At 42.1% G+C, this 17,270-nt stretch overlaps 2 protein-coding genes across 14 annotated transcripts in view; one reads left to right on the forward strand and one right to left on the reverse strand.

The window, feature by feature from the left end:
• The window catches only part of grtp1a (growth hormone regulated TBC protein 1a), a 393,930-nt gene that overhangs the window by 217,301 nt on the left and 159,359 nt on the right, over nt 1-17,270 (forward strand). The window lies entirely within an intron of this gene.
• The window catches only part of mcf2la (mcf.2 cell line derived transforming sequence-like a), a 141,043-nt gene that overhangs the window by 58,911 nt on the left and 64,862 nt on the right, over nt 1-17,270 (reverse strand). For all 7 annotated transcript variants that reach the window (XR_011341708.1, XR_011341707.1, XM_069889511.1 and 4 more), the window contains 4 exons: nt 14,373-14,522; nt 11,961-12,085; nt 9,873-9,987; nt 3,411-3,530 (listed from right to left, as the gene is read on the reverse strand). Coding sequence is in view for 5 of the 7 variants with exons in the window: in XM_069889511.1 (XP_069745612.1) it covers nt 3,411-3,530; nt 9,873-9,987; nt 11,961-12,085; nt 14,373-14,522 (510 nt within the window). In the remaining 2 variants the exon portion in view is untranslated. The remainder of the gene's footprint in view (nt 1-3,410; nt 3,531-9,872; nt 9,988-11,960; nt 12,086-14,372; nt 14,523-17,270) is intronic.

Below are 17,270 nucleotides of genomic sequence, written 5' to 3' on the forward strand. Positions count from 1 at the left end.
GTATAACAGAACAAGAATAAAGCCATACAATTGATTGTAAGTCACCGAAATACAAAGGGGAAGAAGAGAAAAAAACATTACTGAAAAAAAATGGCTGGAGCAACAGCAGTTCATCCAGTGATGGACTGGGAGGTTGAAGTCATTGTTGAATCGTTTAAAATATTTCAGCAGAAGTGGAATTTAGCATTCAAAACCTATTTTAAAAATGCAACAAGAGAGGAGAAGGTCAGTTGTATACTTCTCTGGGCAGGTAAGCGAGGCCTTGACTTATTTAATAGCTGGGAGCTTACAGAGGTGGGGAAAATGATCCAGAGCAGATATTTGTAAAGTTTGCTTTTCACCTTGAACCCAGGTCTAATTATAGAATTAAATGCTATGAATTTCAAGGCTTAATGCAAGAGACTGATTAAACTGTTGATAACTTCTTCACTAGACTAAAAATTGTTGCTGCAAAATGCAGATTTAAGGATATAGAGGAAAGATTAGTTGATCAACTAATATGGGTGAGTGCCCATCCCAAAGTGCAGAAGTTTCTTATAGGGAAGGATAGCTTGAAGCTGGCAGAAGCTATAGACACAGCCAGAGCCTTTGAAGCCATGAGGAGGCAAATTAAATCCCTATCTATGCAGACACACCCATAGCAAAGAGAAGGAAGGGTTGATGCTATAAATAACAAAATCAGAAAATTGCAAAACCTCAAGACCTGCAGGAAGTGTGGCAGACAACAGCCTTTTGATGACCGAAAGAAATGCCCCGCATACAGTTCTGAATGTAGAGCCTGTGGTAAAGCAAACCTCTGGGCAAAGATGTGCAAGTCTGGTATGAAGAAAAAAGACAAGGAGAAGATCCACCACATTAAAGGAAACATCAATGAGAACTCCAACACCCAGATACTGGACATAGAATTCATACACCTTCATGAGATATCCGGTGAGATGAAAGAAGGAAATGAGTTGCACATAAGGATTCAAATGCAGAGAACAATCCAGGACAAGCCTACAATATTTAACCGAAAGGTGAAGCTGGATAATGGATCACAAAGCAATGTCCTTCCACTCAGACTCTACTGCCAGAAGTTCCCAGAGAACATAATAAAAGGGTATCCAAAAGACGGTGCATTGGAAACAGCAAATGTCACATTAACAGACCAGCAATTATGGATAGCTGCCGGGAATTACAATTGATCTCTGTCAATTATCAGATCCAGATGAAGAAGATATCCAAAAGGATCAACAGAAACACATAAAAAGAAGAAATGATTTCCACAGTACCTGCCAGGCCATGGAACACACTGGGAGCAGACTTGTTCACCGAGAATCAAGAGTGGTATTTAATAGTCGCCTGTCACTACTCTATAAGTTTCCATTTGTGAAAAGGGTGAAAGACCTGAGAGCGTCTACTTTCACCTCAGAAATGAGAATGCTCCTTGCTGAACAAGGAATACCTGAGCAAGTAATATGTGACAATGGAACACAGTTCACATCACAAGAATTCAGAAAGCTGGCTTCAGCGTATGGGTTTGTTATCACTACATCATCCCCATAATACCCCAAAGGTCATGGGTTCATTGAGAGACAAGTGCAAACTATGAAACGCACACTAGTTAAGTGTCAGGAAACAAAAGAAGACCCATACCTCGCTCTTCTATCATTACAAGCAACACCTTTAAGGGCTAACATGAAGTCCTCGGCAGAACTTCTAAATGGCAAGAGATATAAAACAGCCCTGCCAAGCAAAATACAACCTCCAGAAGACCAGGAAGAAACCAGAAGACTGGCTGACACAAAAGAAGGATGCCAGCATTATAACAAACATTGCCAGAACTCATTGCCAGAGGGTAGCATGTGCATATTCAAGAGCTGATGTTGAAAACATGGACTCCAGCAAAGGTCATCAGAGAAGCTGGTACACCAAGATCATACAGACAGATCATGGAGACAGACTCTGGAAATCAGCTGAGGAGGAACAAAATTCACATCCAGCCAACACAAGATGTGATGAAGCAGAAAGCTTTAATAGTAGCAAAGTCTGCAACCCCAATATCAAGTGAGGTATCAAAGAGACCACAACCACTTATACCGAACATCAGCATAGTTGTTGTCAGGTGAAGCACAAGTTACATCATCTACATGTGGACCAGCAACACAGAGTCAACAACAATCGCAGCCAAATCCACAAGATGGTGAAGCAACATACTGCCGCAAGTGCGATATTGATAAGAACTATTTAAAAGTAGTTGTGTAAATAAATGAGTGTACAAGTTCAGTTATTTAAGTTGCACTGGAAAGAAAGCGATAAAGAACACTAAATTTTTCTTTATCTTGAGAAGGAGAGATGTTATATAGTCAGGATTAGGTGAACTTTTTTGTAACTGCATAAATACACCCTTCTCACTGTAGTGCACCACTATAGGGAGCATGTATATATATTTGAGTGTGTGTGACAGTTTCCTGAGATGGTGGAAGACATCAGTAAGTAAAGTCTCCTGTTATTTGAATCTTGCATCTCTAAGTTATTTAAGAAGCCAAGCAACTCCAGAAATAACACACATCTGTCCAAATGCCTTCTGAATGTTGTAACTCTGTTCCCTTCTAGAGTTTCCTCTGGCCATTCATTCCAGATGTGGACCACCCTCTGAGTGGAAAAAATTGCTTCCCAGGTCACACTTAAATCGCTTCCCGCTCACCTTAATCATCATCTACCCAGCAAAATAGACTGTGAGCATTCAGTTTACCTTTTCCCCTCATGATTTTACAAACTCACCACTCATCTTGCTTTGTTCTGGGAATATCTAACCTCTCTTAATTACTCAAGTTCTGGCAATATTCTGGAGAATCTCCTCTGCAAATTTTCCAACTTGTTTATATCTTTAAACACTTTGGCACAGGACTTTTAATTTCAACTTTCTACATCTGTCTAGCAGCTATGCTGAGAAACCTGTCCACTAAACCTTGTCAGACAATTGTAGGTGATTCACATCATTTAGATCCAATCATCTTTAATTTAGATCTAATTGTCTTTGAATGCATTTCATTATTTTAAGTACTCTACAATTTTAATGTTCTTAATGATTTTATTTTTAAAATGTCAGAGGTGCATGGAATTTATTAGATTTATTGTGTGCAGAGTGGCCACTATTTGGAAATTTTAAAAATAACCAGAGAAAATTACCATGAATATTTAAAGATAAAATATTTTTAAGTGAATATTAGGTGGTATCAACATGGTATATGTAATTTGATATGGATTTCTAGCAGGGAAACCCCTCTTTGGTCATCTCCAAATCTGTCTCTCTTTATAAAAATAGCCATGATTCTACCATTTCTAACATTCCTGGTATTTCTTCCTCTTTAGAAACTTAAATAATTAGATTGCATTTCTGACAAAATTGAGACAATTATAATAATTACCTGAGATCTTTCTTCAAAGTTGTAAAGTTCCCTGATAATGTGGCCCACATGAGTTGAGCTGTTTCCAACATCTGTGAAAATACTGAACCGTTCTGTCATGTTGTCCAAAGTTGCTTTGATCTGAAATAGAAGGGAGACAACAAATGCATTAGACCTCCCAATCAGTAGAGCATGTGCTTTAATACTAGTTACCTGCAAATATAGATTTATAACTCCAGCATGAATGGGTTGAAAATTTAAATATTATGTTTGTTGAAAGGTTTGGAAGATGGTTCATGGTTTATTGACACATGTACTGAGATCCCCAGTTCACAACCTCTTCTCATTACTACTATTCACATAGAAGATATAGAAGCCGGAAGACCAGTGACTCTTCAGTCAAGAACAGAATTTTTTCCCAAACAGCTATCAGGCTCTTGAACCTTCCCTATGAACTAGTCCAGAACCTTTAAAAAATCTGTCTCTGCATGATTGAAATGTCATTTTTTTGCTTGTACAAAGTACACTGCGAAAACATCTATCGATCTTTTTATATTTATTATCTCTTTTTCTGTCCTTTGGTGCATTTGGTTATTTAATTCTTACTAATAATCTTTGTGTGTCTTATCACCTGTTTGGCTGCATCAATTAAAAATTTTGGTGCATCTGTACATTATATTTGTGAATATGATCATAAACTCTCAGTGACAAGCTTATCCAGAAGTCATTAAAAGTCTGGATTTATGGATTTAAAGATTCACAGAAAACCACTTGGTTAAAGACATAGTGACAAGAATAAGCAGGGCAAAGGTCAAACTAGTTTCAGATTCATTCCTGCCTTTCCAGGAACCACTCAGTCATCAGCGAGTGGATGGGAATCTGCCACAAACTGTTGCTCCCTACCATCAGTCATAGTCCCGGTAGAAATAGCCTCTGTTGATGCAGAAACTGTTCCTGCAGCTTGACTTCTCATTTTAGAGATGTAAAAGATGCGACCAATCTGCCTAATCTGTGCAGTAAAATTTTTTTACTTCAACCAAAGTTTCCACTCCCAACCACTTCTGTTACATTCTTTTCTGAATATACACCTCATGGCTCTGAATATACATCTCTTCACGGCTTTTTGGCTAAGATTAAATATAGAGCTGATCATCTAGATCTGAGAGAAGCTGTGGCATCAAGAAGGAAGAGTAAATAAGAGGAAGACCATTGGGAGGAGCATTGGAGTGGAAGATACTGTCTGGTGTGAGTTGGCCTGCTGATGCAGGAGTGGATCCATACTGGGTTAGATTGGGGACCAATCTAAAGTCCTTTCCAGCTCCAAGATCATCTTCCAATCAGAGTCCACACAGTGGAGCAGGATGAGATATGTTTACCCTTAATCTCCCCAAATGTGATCCACAGCATTAAGGAGGAGGATGGCTCAGTCACATCCTCGATGATGAGAATACAGAGGATCAGCAGATTCTTTTATGCTGAACTGTAGAACACAAAACCTACAGACTGAATGGCCTCCCAAAACTTCCTGTCCTCTTTCATGGAGGTCTTAGACGACAGCAAATGGGACAGTCTGGACCAACCAATTACCCTGGGGGAGCTGACAGCTCCTTTAGGTCAAGTAAGATTCCCAGAAGCGACGGCCTACTGCTGAGTTGTCCTCAACTCTGTGAGACTGGGTGGGTCTGGGATTGCTGGAAATATACAATGCCATGCTTGTGTTCACCCTCATCTTCCAACAGGATATCAGAAATTGGAGAACCATATCATTGTTAAACATTAACTTCAAAATCCTGTACAAAACCATCGCCAATTGAGTCAAGTCTGCCCTAGTACAGGTGATCCACCCAGCCAGATTTGCACGGTTCTGGGCAGGAAGATTTTGGACAGTCTCACGCTGCTCAGGGATACCATTCCCTACATGTAGGACGAGGGCAAGGGGGTGGACACCTGCCTGGTCAGCTTAGAACAGGAGAAGGCTTTCGAGCAGATATCATGCACATGCATGATGGACATGATCTCCAAAATGGACTTTAGGGAGAGAATCCAAAATTAGATTAAACTGCTCTACACAGATATCTGTAGTACAGTCCAAATCAATGGGTGAGTAGCATATCTGCCCCATCAAGTCTGGAGTCAAACAGGGTTACCTGCACTCTCCATTCTTGTTTGTCTGCCACATAGAGTCCTTTGCTGAGTCCATCAGGAAAGATGCGGGCATAAGAGGAGTGATGTTGCCAAGCAGTGGGGGCACTTGGGTCAAAGTCTTCCTGAACATGGATAATGTTGATATCTTCTGTTCAGACACGCAATCGGTCTACGGACTGATCAGCATCTGTTACCATGTTGAGTCTGCATTGAGTGCCAAGGTAAACCAGAAGAAGAGCAAGCCAATGCTCTTTGGTAACTAGTCTGACCAGTCCGCCATCCCTTCACAGTCAGATCTGCCTATCTGAAGGTGTTGGAGATCTGGTTTGGAGAGACCAAGGCATGCAACAAAAATTGGTCAGAGTGGATCACAAAGACCCACTAGAAATTGGGTCTGTGGGTGCGGCACTCCCTCTCAAATAACAGAGAAGAATCTTGTTATCAGGTAAGAGGTGCTCTTGGTACTTGCTGCTGTATATGGCACAGGTATGGCCCATCCCCCGCATCTCCAGAGCAGCTTTCCGGTTCATGTGTGTCCACAATAGGTCACTAGCTAAGTTAACTGCAAGGAACTGTACTCTCCACTCTTGATGTGTAATGGAGGGTGGTCTTTCCTGATCCAACAGAAGTCCATGATCATCTCTTTTGACTGGTCATGTTGAGACTCAAATTGATACTCTCGGACCATTTCATGAGATTTTCTACCTTTTCTCTGTAATGCGACTTGTGTTGCTGATGAGGCCAACTACTGTTGTGTCATCTACAAATTTAATGAAACTGTTAGAGCTGAATCTCGATGTAGTCGTGGGTCAATAGCATGAACATGAGGGGGTTGAGCACACAGCCCTGAGGTGTGTCGGTGCTCAGTGTGATGGTGCTCAATGTTCTGCTACTGTCCTGCACAGACTGTGGTCTCTCACTGTTAGGAAGTCCAGAATCCAGTTACAGAGATGGGTGTTGAGTCCCAACAAGAACATCTTCTCTACTAACCTCTGGGGAATGATCATATTAAACACTGAGATGAAGTTGATGAAATGCAGCATGGCTTATGAGGCTTCGTTCTCCATTTGGGTGCATGATATCTGCTCAAAAGCCTTCTCCTGATCTGACTGTGAAGGGATGGCGGGAATCGGGAATGGTTCCTTCTATAGGAAAATTGAAATGGTCCCAGCATCTCTGGGAAGTGCATGGTGGCTGTCTTGAACCCTGCAGGAATGATAGACTGCTGCAGTGAGGTGTCGAAGACGTCCATGAAGACCTCCATCAATTGGTCTGAGCAGTTCTTCAGTACCTGACCAGGTATGTTGTATGGTTCCACTGCCTTGTGTTGGTTCACCTTCGATAGGGTTCTCTTTACCTCGACTATAGCTATGCAGGGGAACTGTTCATCAGGGGGTCGTGCAGCTTTCTTCAACGTCATCCTGTTCTTCTCATTGAACCATGCATAGATGTTCACTCTGTCTGGAAGGGAGGTGTGGTTGTCTTTAACTTGCAAGATTGACTTGTGATCTCTTATCATTTTTATCCCTTGCTACATGCATCTCATGTCACCAGTGTCACACAGCTGTCTGTGGATCTTCTGTGCATAGCCCTGCTTTGCCTTCTGGATTGCATGGGAGAGTGCCATCTTGTCCCCTATCCTGAAGGTAGCATCTGAGTAGGGCCCGGACCTCTGTATCCAACCATGCAGAGGTTGTGAAGCATTTGATCTCGGTGACATCCTCAATGCACTTGCTGATGTAGCTGAGCTTGTGTACTCCTCGATGTTTACATGACCATTGTAGGTGGTCACATCCTTGAAACAGCTGCAGTCCTGTAGCACTGCTGTTCCTGCCACCCCAGCCACATCCTAATCTCCCTGTAAATTGACCTAGTTTATTTTGCCAGCATTCTGTACACCAAAGAATAGAGTGGGGAGTAACGACTTGGTACAATACACAACGTTACAAAAACAGCTTCTTCGTCACCAGATTTTTGAACACACAATGAACCTAGAGACATTATCTCTCTTTTGCACTAATTTAGTTCTTTAAATACAATATATTCTCATGTAATGTTCGAGTTTTTTGGACCAATTTTCGGGTCAAATTTAGAGGGGGATGGTTGACTTATACACAGGTCATACTTTTGACTGCAGCAAGTACCTGCCTCATTCAAGGCTCAGATGGGTGGGACCGGGAGGTAAGTCCGTGCTCAGGGTATTGGGAGCTCAGATGGGTGGGCAGCTGAGGCGAGGATCTTTTGTAGGCAGGCAGCCAAGGCAAGGATCTGCAGTTGGGCCATCGATAGCTCAGATGAGCAAGCAGCCGGGGTGAGGATACACAGTCATGTTGTCAGGAACTCAGATAAGCAGATGGTCAGTCCCTAGAAGAGATTCTGTGCCGGATCATCAGGAGCTGTAGTGGGCAGGCGACTGGGGTGAAGGTCCACAGTCAGGGCACTGGGAGCTCTGGTGGGCAGGCAGTTGGGGCCAAGGCATCAGGAGCTCATATGGGCGGACAACTTCCACTTCCATTGAGTCATGCTATTTGCCCAATGTTTAGCTTTGGGTTAATAGAATCTACCTCCATGATAGAAAGACCTAAACCACAGTTATTGGCCCCATCAAAGAATTGGAATTTTAGGCACAGACTTTAGGTTACTCATTGGCACTTTCTGGACATTGAACCAAATCATTCCAACCCCTCACTAAGCCTCCCAACAAAAACCCTACAAAGAATCACTCGAGAAATTTCTTCCCTTCACACCAGTTTAGTTAGTTGCTAAAAAATCTTATCTGTGCCTTCATTGCTTCCAGAATTGAATTTTCAAATGTTCATTGTACAATGCACCTTCCTAAAACTGAGCTCTAGAAAAACTATTCTGCCATCCTTATAAACCCACTTTCCATTCACCCATTTCCTAGGCAACATTGCCTCAGTTTTAAGATACCAACCTTTTGTATTCAAAACCACAGCAGCATGGTTTGCTTAACGGTTAACACAATGGTAATACAGCGCCAGTGATCCGGGTTTGAATACGCTGCTGTCTGTAAGGAATTTGTACATTCTCTCCGTGTCAGTATGGGTTTCCTCAAGGTGCTCCAGTTTCCTCCCACCCTTCAAAATGTATGGCAGTTTCAGTTTAACTGGGGTATTTGGGCAGCAAGTGCCTGTGTATCTAAAAAAAACTTTACAAAATCTTGGTTATCTGTAACCAAGATCATCTCCTCTCCCACGGTGTGACTTCTGGGTTCCAGTCCCGTAGTGTGACCTCCGGACTCCAGGTTAACCGTATTTCCCAATCCCTGGTCTGGAACCTTGTAGGTGATGGATTTCAAGTGCTTATCCATGTGATTTTGAAAACTGAGGCAATAAGTTGTGGACCTTCACTGATCATTGAGTTGTTTTCTCATCTATCCTCATCTTTCTCCCCATTAACTTGAACCTATGCCTTCCTAGTTACTGTCTTCTGTGCTAAAGGAAATAAGTTTTGGGGTGCCTTATTCATGATTGCCTCAATGTCCTGGCTTCAGGAAGAGGACTTCTGATATATGGACTGGATTCCCAGGAACTTGAAGGTTATAACCCTCTCCACCTCCATCCCATCAATGCAGACAGATGCATGCTTCCTTGGCCTTCTCCTCCTAAAATCAACAATAAGCTCCTTGGTCTTGGTGACCTTGAGAGCAAGATTGTTGTTCTGCAGCACCAAACTGATTTTTGATCATCCTATATTCTGACTCATTATTTCCAGTGATTTAGCCAAGTGGTGTTGCAAGTAGATTTGTAGATTGAGCTGGAGCTGAACTTTGCTACACAGTATACAGGGACTAAATACGCAGTTTGGGGGTGTCTCTATTGAAGGTTAGAAACGAGGAGGTGATGTTGCTAATTCGTACTGATTGGAGCCTGACAATGAAGAAGTGAAGGATCCAGTTGCAGAGAGGTGGACAGAGTCCCAGATCCTTTAGTGTGGTCATAGGTTTTGCTCATATGTTGGCATTGAATGCCAACTCCACACAATGTCAGTAGAGGTTGGACAACTTCCTACATTTTTTCCCCAATCTAGGTGACTGAGTTACAATGACCTATTTTTCCCATGGACCCCATGGACACGATTCCTACAACCAGTACCACTGCCACAGACCTGAGAACTAAACTAACCTACCCAGCTGCAACTTCCAGGATCTTTCCTACTGAGATAGCACATTTCATGTCTTCACATAATGCCAATATCCAGAATACTGATTCAATACCATAATAAGAACACTAATAAATCCAACAGATGTGCCATTGGTGGATGGAACAGGATCTGCCTCACCCACTTCCCTCCTGTATGGAGAATGATGGCACTCACCTCTCGGAAATCTTCCTCAAAGTATCGGAGTTGCAGGCACTGCTCAACCTTCAGCTGGTGCTTATTCCAAAACTCATCAAAAGCCATTTCGGTCTCATTCAATTGAGCAAGCAATCTGAAAATAAAGGTAAAATATAAGACACAAACTTGGCAACTTTGACTGAATAATTAGTCCTAACTAGTCTAGTGCAGCTAGGCAGTGTTGTGAAATATAATTAAATAAATACTCCAATATCCCCACTTTCACATGATTGGAATCATAAGATTACCATAAAGGAGATTTTGCTGAAAAGTAGTGCTTCCTGCTTACTTCTATTTACATCAAGTCTTACAGCATGGAAACAGACCCACAGGCCCAGCTTGTCCATGCCACTTGTCTGCATGATGCCACCTACTCCTCCAATCCCCTCCTATCTTTGTAATTATCTGTGTTTTTTAAAGGAAACTAATGTACCTGACTCTGCCACTTTGGCAACTCATTCCATATTGCCCACTACAGTCTGAGTAAAAAATTGACCCTTCATGTCCCTTCTAAATCCCACCCCATCCCCTTTCAACTTAGTTATTCCCTTTCAACTTAGATTCTTCTACTCTAGGAAATAGATGGTCACTATTCAGCTTCTCAATGTCCCTTGAATTTATAGACCCTGAAAAGCCACATGGACTCAAGGGCTAGAAGGGCTGTATCTCTAAAAAAATTTTTTTAAACTTCCCTAATCCTGACAACTTTGTAAACCTGTACCCCTTCCAATATATTATCCTTCCAATAGCTGGGTGACCAAAACTGCACACAATATTCAAAGTATGATCTTGCATCATACTTCAATATGGCATCCCAACTCTTGTATTCAATGCTCCCTGCCATGAAGACAAGCATCCCAAACACTCTCTTCATAACTCTGTCTATTTGTCATCATTAATGAGCTACACCCCTAGGTCCTTCTGCTTCATATCACTCTATAGGGCACTGGTGTTAATCCACTGCTTCATATCACTCTATAGGGCACTGGTGTTAATCCACTGCTTCATATCACTCTATAGGGCACTGCTTTATCCAAAAGCATTATCTTGTACAACGTTGAGTTGAACAACATCTGTCATTCATTAGCCCAGTTCCCAATTCCAAACCCATGTAACCTTCTTCACCGTCCAACATGGGACATATTTTCATGTCAACAGTAAACTTACCATCACACAAATATCCTGTCCAAATCATTCACATACATCTTCATATTAAGGGTCTGAGTACCAAACCCTGAGGAACTCCACAGTTCAGGATCCTCCAGTCATCTACAACCACTTTCAAACTCCTATTAGTGAGTCAAATTTATCTAGTTGGCTAGTTAGCCTTATGTATGTATTTGTACTGATACTTCATGATGCGACTTCCCAGGTAGAAAACCTGATGCTACAGAATCACTACATGGCAAAACTCCCTGCTGAACTTCAAGAACATAATCTCACACAATTCCCGATTATCGTTGCCTTTATTAAAAAACCAAGATGGCATTCTGTCTGTCACTGGTATTCTGTATGCCATAGGTCCTCTGTGGTTAGAAATGGATTACTTAAGGTGGTGTGTGAGTGGATGAGAACCGCTGATCTAGTCAGACGAATGAAAGGGCCCAGCATAGCCTTGAAGCTTCAGACTGTGGGAAATTGGCCAGAACATGTTCTTCTTTTGAGGAGTGCTCATCAAAGATTATTTTGTGATTCTGTAACAGATACATAACTCCTCATTAGTGCACATAAAGAGAAAGGAATATCAGAAAACTGAAGCAAATAGAAAAGCTCACAACATCCGTGAAGAGAACGACATAGTTTACTTGCAGGTCACAACTCTGATCCAACTTGATTCTGGAGGACACAATCCCTAATATTCACTTGTCCCTTTTCCTCTACAGACTCCATTTGATCTTCTGAACATTTCTGTTACAGCACCATAAAATAATCTGTAATGATCTTTGGACACTTCTGAAGAGAAGCAAAAGTTCTCGCCAATATCCCACTGCCTGAAACAGTGTAAAGACTGAATTGTTACATGTGGCTCTTTAGTATGAGGAGTCTCAAAGATTGTTCAAAGCTCACCGTTCCACAGTGTTCTGATTATCCAGCTCGTCTGTGTTCAGCTGATGCCCTGGATTCCTACTGACTGGTTCCTGAATACAGGAGAGGAGAGAACAACCCTGTCTTCGTGTTTGGCTTATATCATTCTTTTGGAGAGAGGAGAAACGGACAATTAAAAATTCATGATTAGAATTAGACTTCTAACTTAAAGGATTCTGATCATTCTTCATTGTGGAAAATAAGTGTTCTGGATTTCTCTTTTCTCTCTGTGTTGAGTTAGTAAGTAGGTTTGTTATAGATTTTACTCTATCCCACAATATTCAGGTTTAGCTGCTAATTTTCTTCCATATTCTTGATTATATTAATATTTCTATTGACATTATGTTCCCTGAAGTATGCTGACCTCAATACCAAACACATATGCAAGATCTGATTGAAATGTTTTCCATACACCAGCATTTCTTCCACTTCAACAAAGTAGAGACACAATAACAGGAATGGTATTGGACCAAGTGAAAGGAGTCTCAACTCTCTGCTTTCAAATTTGGTGTGTTTAACAACTGTACTTGCCAGCACATTAAAATGATGTCATAATTAACAAAATTAAAAATTACAGCCCTCAAAAGTGACATTGCTGTTCAGTCACAATATGTGTTGCTATTTCTTCATGACATTATTCTGTCTTTATATAAGACCACTTTTGCTCCCCAATGCTTTCAGCAGAAACCGGAGAATAATATAGAGCCTTTCCTCTGTAATTTGCATTGCCGTATTTACAAGGGGTGGGGGGGGGGGGGGGCAAGCTTTTAATTTTTAATTTAGACATACAGCACAGTTACAGGCCATTTTGGTCTACGAGTATGTTCCGGGGGTGTAGGTTAATTGGGGGGCATGGACTAAGTGGGCCAAAATGGCCTGTTACTGTGCTGCATGTCTAAATTAAAAATTAGAAGGTTGGCCACTTCTTTCACAATGAGAAAGAAGATTTTGAGGGGTTTTGATAGGGTTGTTGTGAACAGGATGTTTCCTCTTCTGGAAGAACTTTTAACAAATGGGTTACTCTTTGAAAATAGAGAATTGCCCATGGGGCAAATTTATTTACTCTCAGAGGATCATGAGGCTCTTTAGAACTCTCTTCCTCAAAGGATGGTGGAAGTGGAGACTTTGAATATTTTTAAAGCAGAGATGCATAAGTTCATAATGAGCAAGGGGGTGAAAGGTTACTGGGGAAGATGAGAATACAGTTGAGGTCAGTCAGACTAGCTACAATCTTGTTGAATGGCAGAGTAGACACAAGGGGCTAAGAAGACTATTCCTCTCCACGTTCAAATATCCACACATACAATAAGGGCACAATGTATTCTACAGTCAAGTTAGAGTCATACAGAGTAGAATCAGGCCCTTTGGACCAACATGCCCATGCTGACTAAAAAGCCCTACCCACCCTAGTATGGCATATTGTGGTGGGGAGTGAGGTGTTTATTTCAACAGGAATACTTGTCTCCCAATAAGCACTACAAACATCAAGGTGTGCATGTGTACATTAATGGATAATACATTTTGCCTGCCTGAAAGCAGTCAAGCTTGATGTACGACTTTAATGGAACAAAATGTTCAAGAAGCAAACATAACTGGCAGTCAAGTTTGAGTTCAATATCATTTGATTGTACATGTACAACCCAATGAAACAGCATCTCTCCAGACCAAAACACACATAAATAATCAAAATAAATATATCTAAATATCTGGGATGACTGTCACAGTTACAGGCCTCACAGCCTATGGGAAGAAGCTATTCCCCAGCTTGCAGTTCTAATTTGATGCTCCTATACATTTTTTTTAATGGTAATGGGTTGAAGATTCTGTGCGCTGGATAAAAGGGGTCTTCAATAATTCTTAACCAATTTTAGACAGTGCTACCAATAAACATCGTCTACAGAGGAAAGAGAAACCCCATTGATCTCTCTGCTGTTTTAATGATCCTCTGTATAGACCTCCGTTCTGATGCTTTGCAGCTACCATACCACATAATGATGCAATTGTATTCTGTAAAAGATTGTCAAGATTGGAGTCAGTAGCCTTGCCCTTCTCAGCCTCCTTAGGAAGTGTAGGTGCTGCTGTGCCTTCCTGACCAATGAGGACATATTGTGAATCCGGGAGAGGTTGTCCCTTATATGCACACCAAAGAACTTTGTGTTCTCTACTCTTTCCATGATGGCACCGTTGATGGGCAGTGGAGAATGGTCAACCTTCCTCCTTGTGAAGTCCACAGTAATCTCCTGTAGTGTGATTCATCGTTGTTGCTGATGTCCTAAATTAGCTTTGGTTTACTGCTGACCAAGTGAGTTACTCATGAAATGCTCCTTGCAACGTATATAAGCATCATCCTAATGGCATCTATCGCATTACCTTCATCTTTTTTTTTTGCATTACCTTCATCTTGTCTCGCTTTCCTGTGTGCATTGTTGTGAGACCTAAAGTTGCTGTTACATCACTTGGCAATTCAGTTTCAGCAAGTTCTGTTCCAAAGATTTGAAGCACCTGTGCAGTTTCCTTCACTTTGACAGCAAAGTCCTCGATAGCCTAATGCAAACAAAGGCACAGGGGACGTGAATTAGAAGCAACATGGTACAAGAGATGGACCCAAAGTGGGAAACTTACTAACCCAGCCCAAAATCATGACTTAAATTTCAAAGCACCTGAAACATTAGAATTCCTCAAAGAGTGGAAGTAGATTAGAAAGGCTGGTGGTACGCTGAATTTTTCTTTCCTTTACTACTTTCTGCCTCTTCAGATGTTTGGTTTTCTTTTGATGTTTGGGGGTGGAGGGAGGGGAATTATGTAAAATGATATTTGAACCTCAGAAACGAAATGTACGAAAAGAATGTGTAATAAATATGTTAAAAATGACTGTGTTTTCAAACGTGATACTATGTTTTGAAAAACGGAAAAATAAAATTAAAAAAAGAAACATTAAAATCTTTAAATCTGCTTTAGAAACATCAAAAATAGATAATGCTTGAGAAAGCCATGCAGCCTTTCAAACCTGCTCCACCATTCAACACAATCAAAGCTGATCATTTAGCTTCAGTGCCCTATTCCTGCTCTCTCTGCATGACCCTTAATCCCTTTAACCAATAGGGCCACATCCATCTCCCTTGAATATACCTAATGAACTGGCCTTAGGTGCTAATTCCCTTTTTGCACATGCTGCTTGAAATAAATTAGCCCACTGGCATTACCATTTGTCTCAGTGAAGCTTCAGTCAGTGTAGTACACAATGTGTGTTATGGACAAAGTGTGGCAGAAAGTATATGTTCTAAGTTCTTTTCATGATCTAATTACAATTAACTGAAATGATCACCCATGATGTACCATCAAATACTTGAAAGTCTTGTTGAAAAACCAATAGGCTTTTTTTATTCACTTAAGAACAATGGTACATCCATACTGTTCAACAATCCTGCATTCAGGATGGGGCTGTGGAACAGTCATTTTATACAGCAGCCTGTGGGGAGAGGGCCACAGGTACAATCAACTAATAGGTGTGCCTGACCAGACAATTATATGCAACAGTGGTTTACCACATTCACCCCTTGCTTTTAAAAAGTCCAAAAGAGTGAAGTGGAACTTACAAAGCTACTCATTCAAAAGTCACATGTTCAATCTTTCTGGTAGTCTGGTCGTTCACTCGGACCGTCATAGTACCTGTTGTGCTGGTGGGTAGATGCCAATGAGTCCGGTGTATTCTCCCTCAGGGCAGAGGCAGGGCATCAGGGGTCAGGTGTATTGTGTGTGTTCAACGGTGGAGGGGTGCGCGGTGATCAGCAGTGGTCTCCAGGGCCCCAGAGGGAGCCAAGTCCCTGACAGATTCGGTGTCTTTGTGCCCATCAGGGTATACCACGTAGGCATATTGGGGGTTGGTATGAAGAAGGTGGACCCTTTTGACTGGTGGGGGGGGGGGCAAGACCTATGGCTCCTCACATGCTTCTGGAGTAGGTCTGGCCCTGGGGATGTCAGCTATGCTGGTAGTGTGGTCCCTGTTGCAGATTTCCTGTGAAAGGAAAACATACATTCATGTGGTGTGGCATTTATGGCTGTACTTAGCAGAGACCTGATGGAGTGGAGTGCCTCTGGGAGGACCTCTTGGCAGCGGTAAACTGGGAGGCCTTTAAACTGCAAGGCCAGGAGCACTTCCTTCCAAACCGTAGTATTCTCCCTCTTCACTTGCCCGTTACTAGTGGTCCTGCTTGTGACAATTCCCTTGGCCAACAGGTACTGGCGCAGCTCATCACTCATAAAGGAAGGCCACCAGTCACCATGGATATAACTGGGGAAGCCAAACAGAGTGAAGAGCTGCACAGGGTCTTGATGACTGTGGCAGCAGTCATGTCCGAGAAGGGGATAGCGAATGGAAAACGGGAGTATTCATCAGTGATGTTAAGAAAATACACTTTGCAGTCAGTGGTCGGCAGGGGTCCTTTAAAATCAACACCGAGTTGTTCAAAGGTGCTCTGTCTAGCCAGTGGAAGGGCGCAGACCTGACAGTTCTTTGTCATGGATCTAATCTCGTCGATGGAGTACAGCAATGTACTTTGACAAAATGAAAAACCTGGTAACTCTGGGATGATAGAGATCGTTGTGGAGGTTTTGTAGCCGGTTGATCTGTGTGCTGGCACAAATCCCATGGGACAGGGCATCTGGCGGCTCATTAAGTTTCCCCAGCCGGTACAAAATATCGTAATTGTAGGTGGAGAGATCAATCCTCCACCTCAGTATTTTGTCATTTTTGATTTTGCCCTGCTACTGATTATTAAACATGAATGCAACTGTGTGTTGACCAATCAGCAGGGTGAATCTCTTACCAGTCAGGTAATGGTACCAATGATGCACTGCCTCAAAAATGGCTTGGGCCTCTTTCTTGACTGAGGAATGTTGAATTTTGGAACCCTGCAGGGTATGGGAAAAAATGCAACTGCCTGCCTGCCTGGTTAAGGGTGGCTGCCAGGGCAAAGTCTGACACAACACTTTCCGCCTGAAAATGGGGTGGATTCGTCCACAGCGTGGATCGTGGCCTTGGTAATATCTGCCTTTGATGCGATTGAAGGCTGCACAAGCCTTCGCCGTTGGGGGAAGGATGTGGATTTGATGAAGAGGTGGGCCTTGTCTGCATAATTGAGGACCCATTGAGCATAATAGGAGGAAAAACCCAAGGCACCTTTTCAGGGCCTTGAGGCTGTGTGGGAGGGGAAGCTCCAAGAGTGACTGCATGCGATCAGGGTCTGGGCCAATAACTCCATTCTCCATGACATAGCCAAGGATAGCAAGGCG

The sequence above is a fragment of the Narcine bancroftii genome, chromosome 7 (genome assembly GCF_036971445.1).
Source record: "Narcine bancroftii isolate sNarBan1 chromosome 7, sNarBan1.hap1, whole genome shotgun sequence".
Classification (NCBI taxonomy): domain Eukaryota; kingdom Metazoa; phylum Chordata; class Chondrichthyes; order Torpediniformes; family Narcinidae; genus Narcine; species Narcine bancroftii.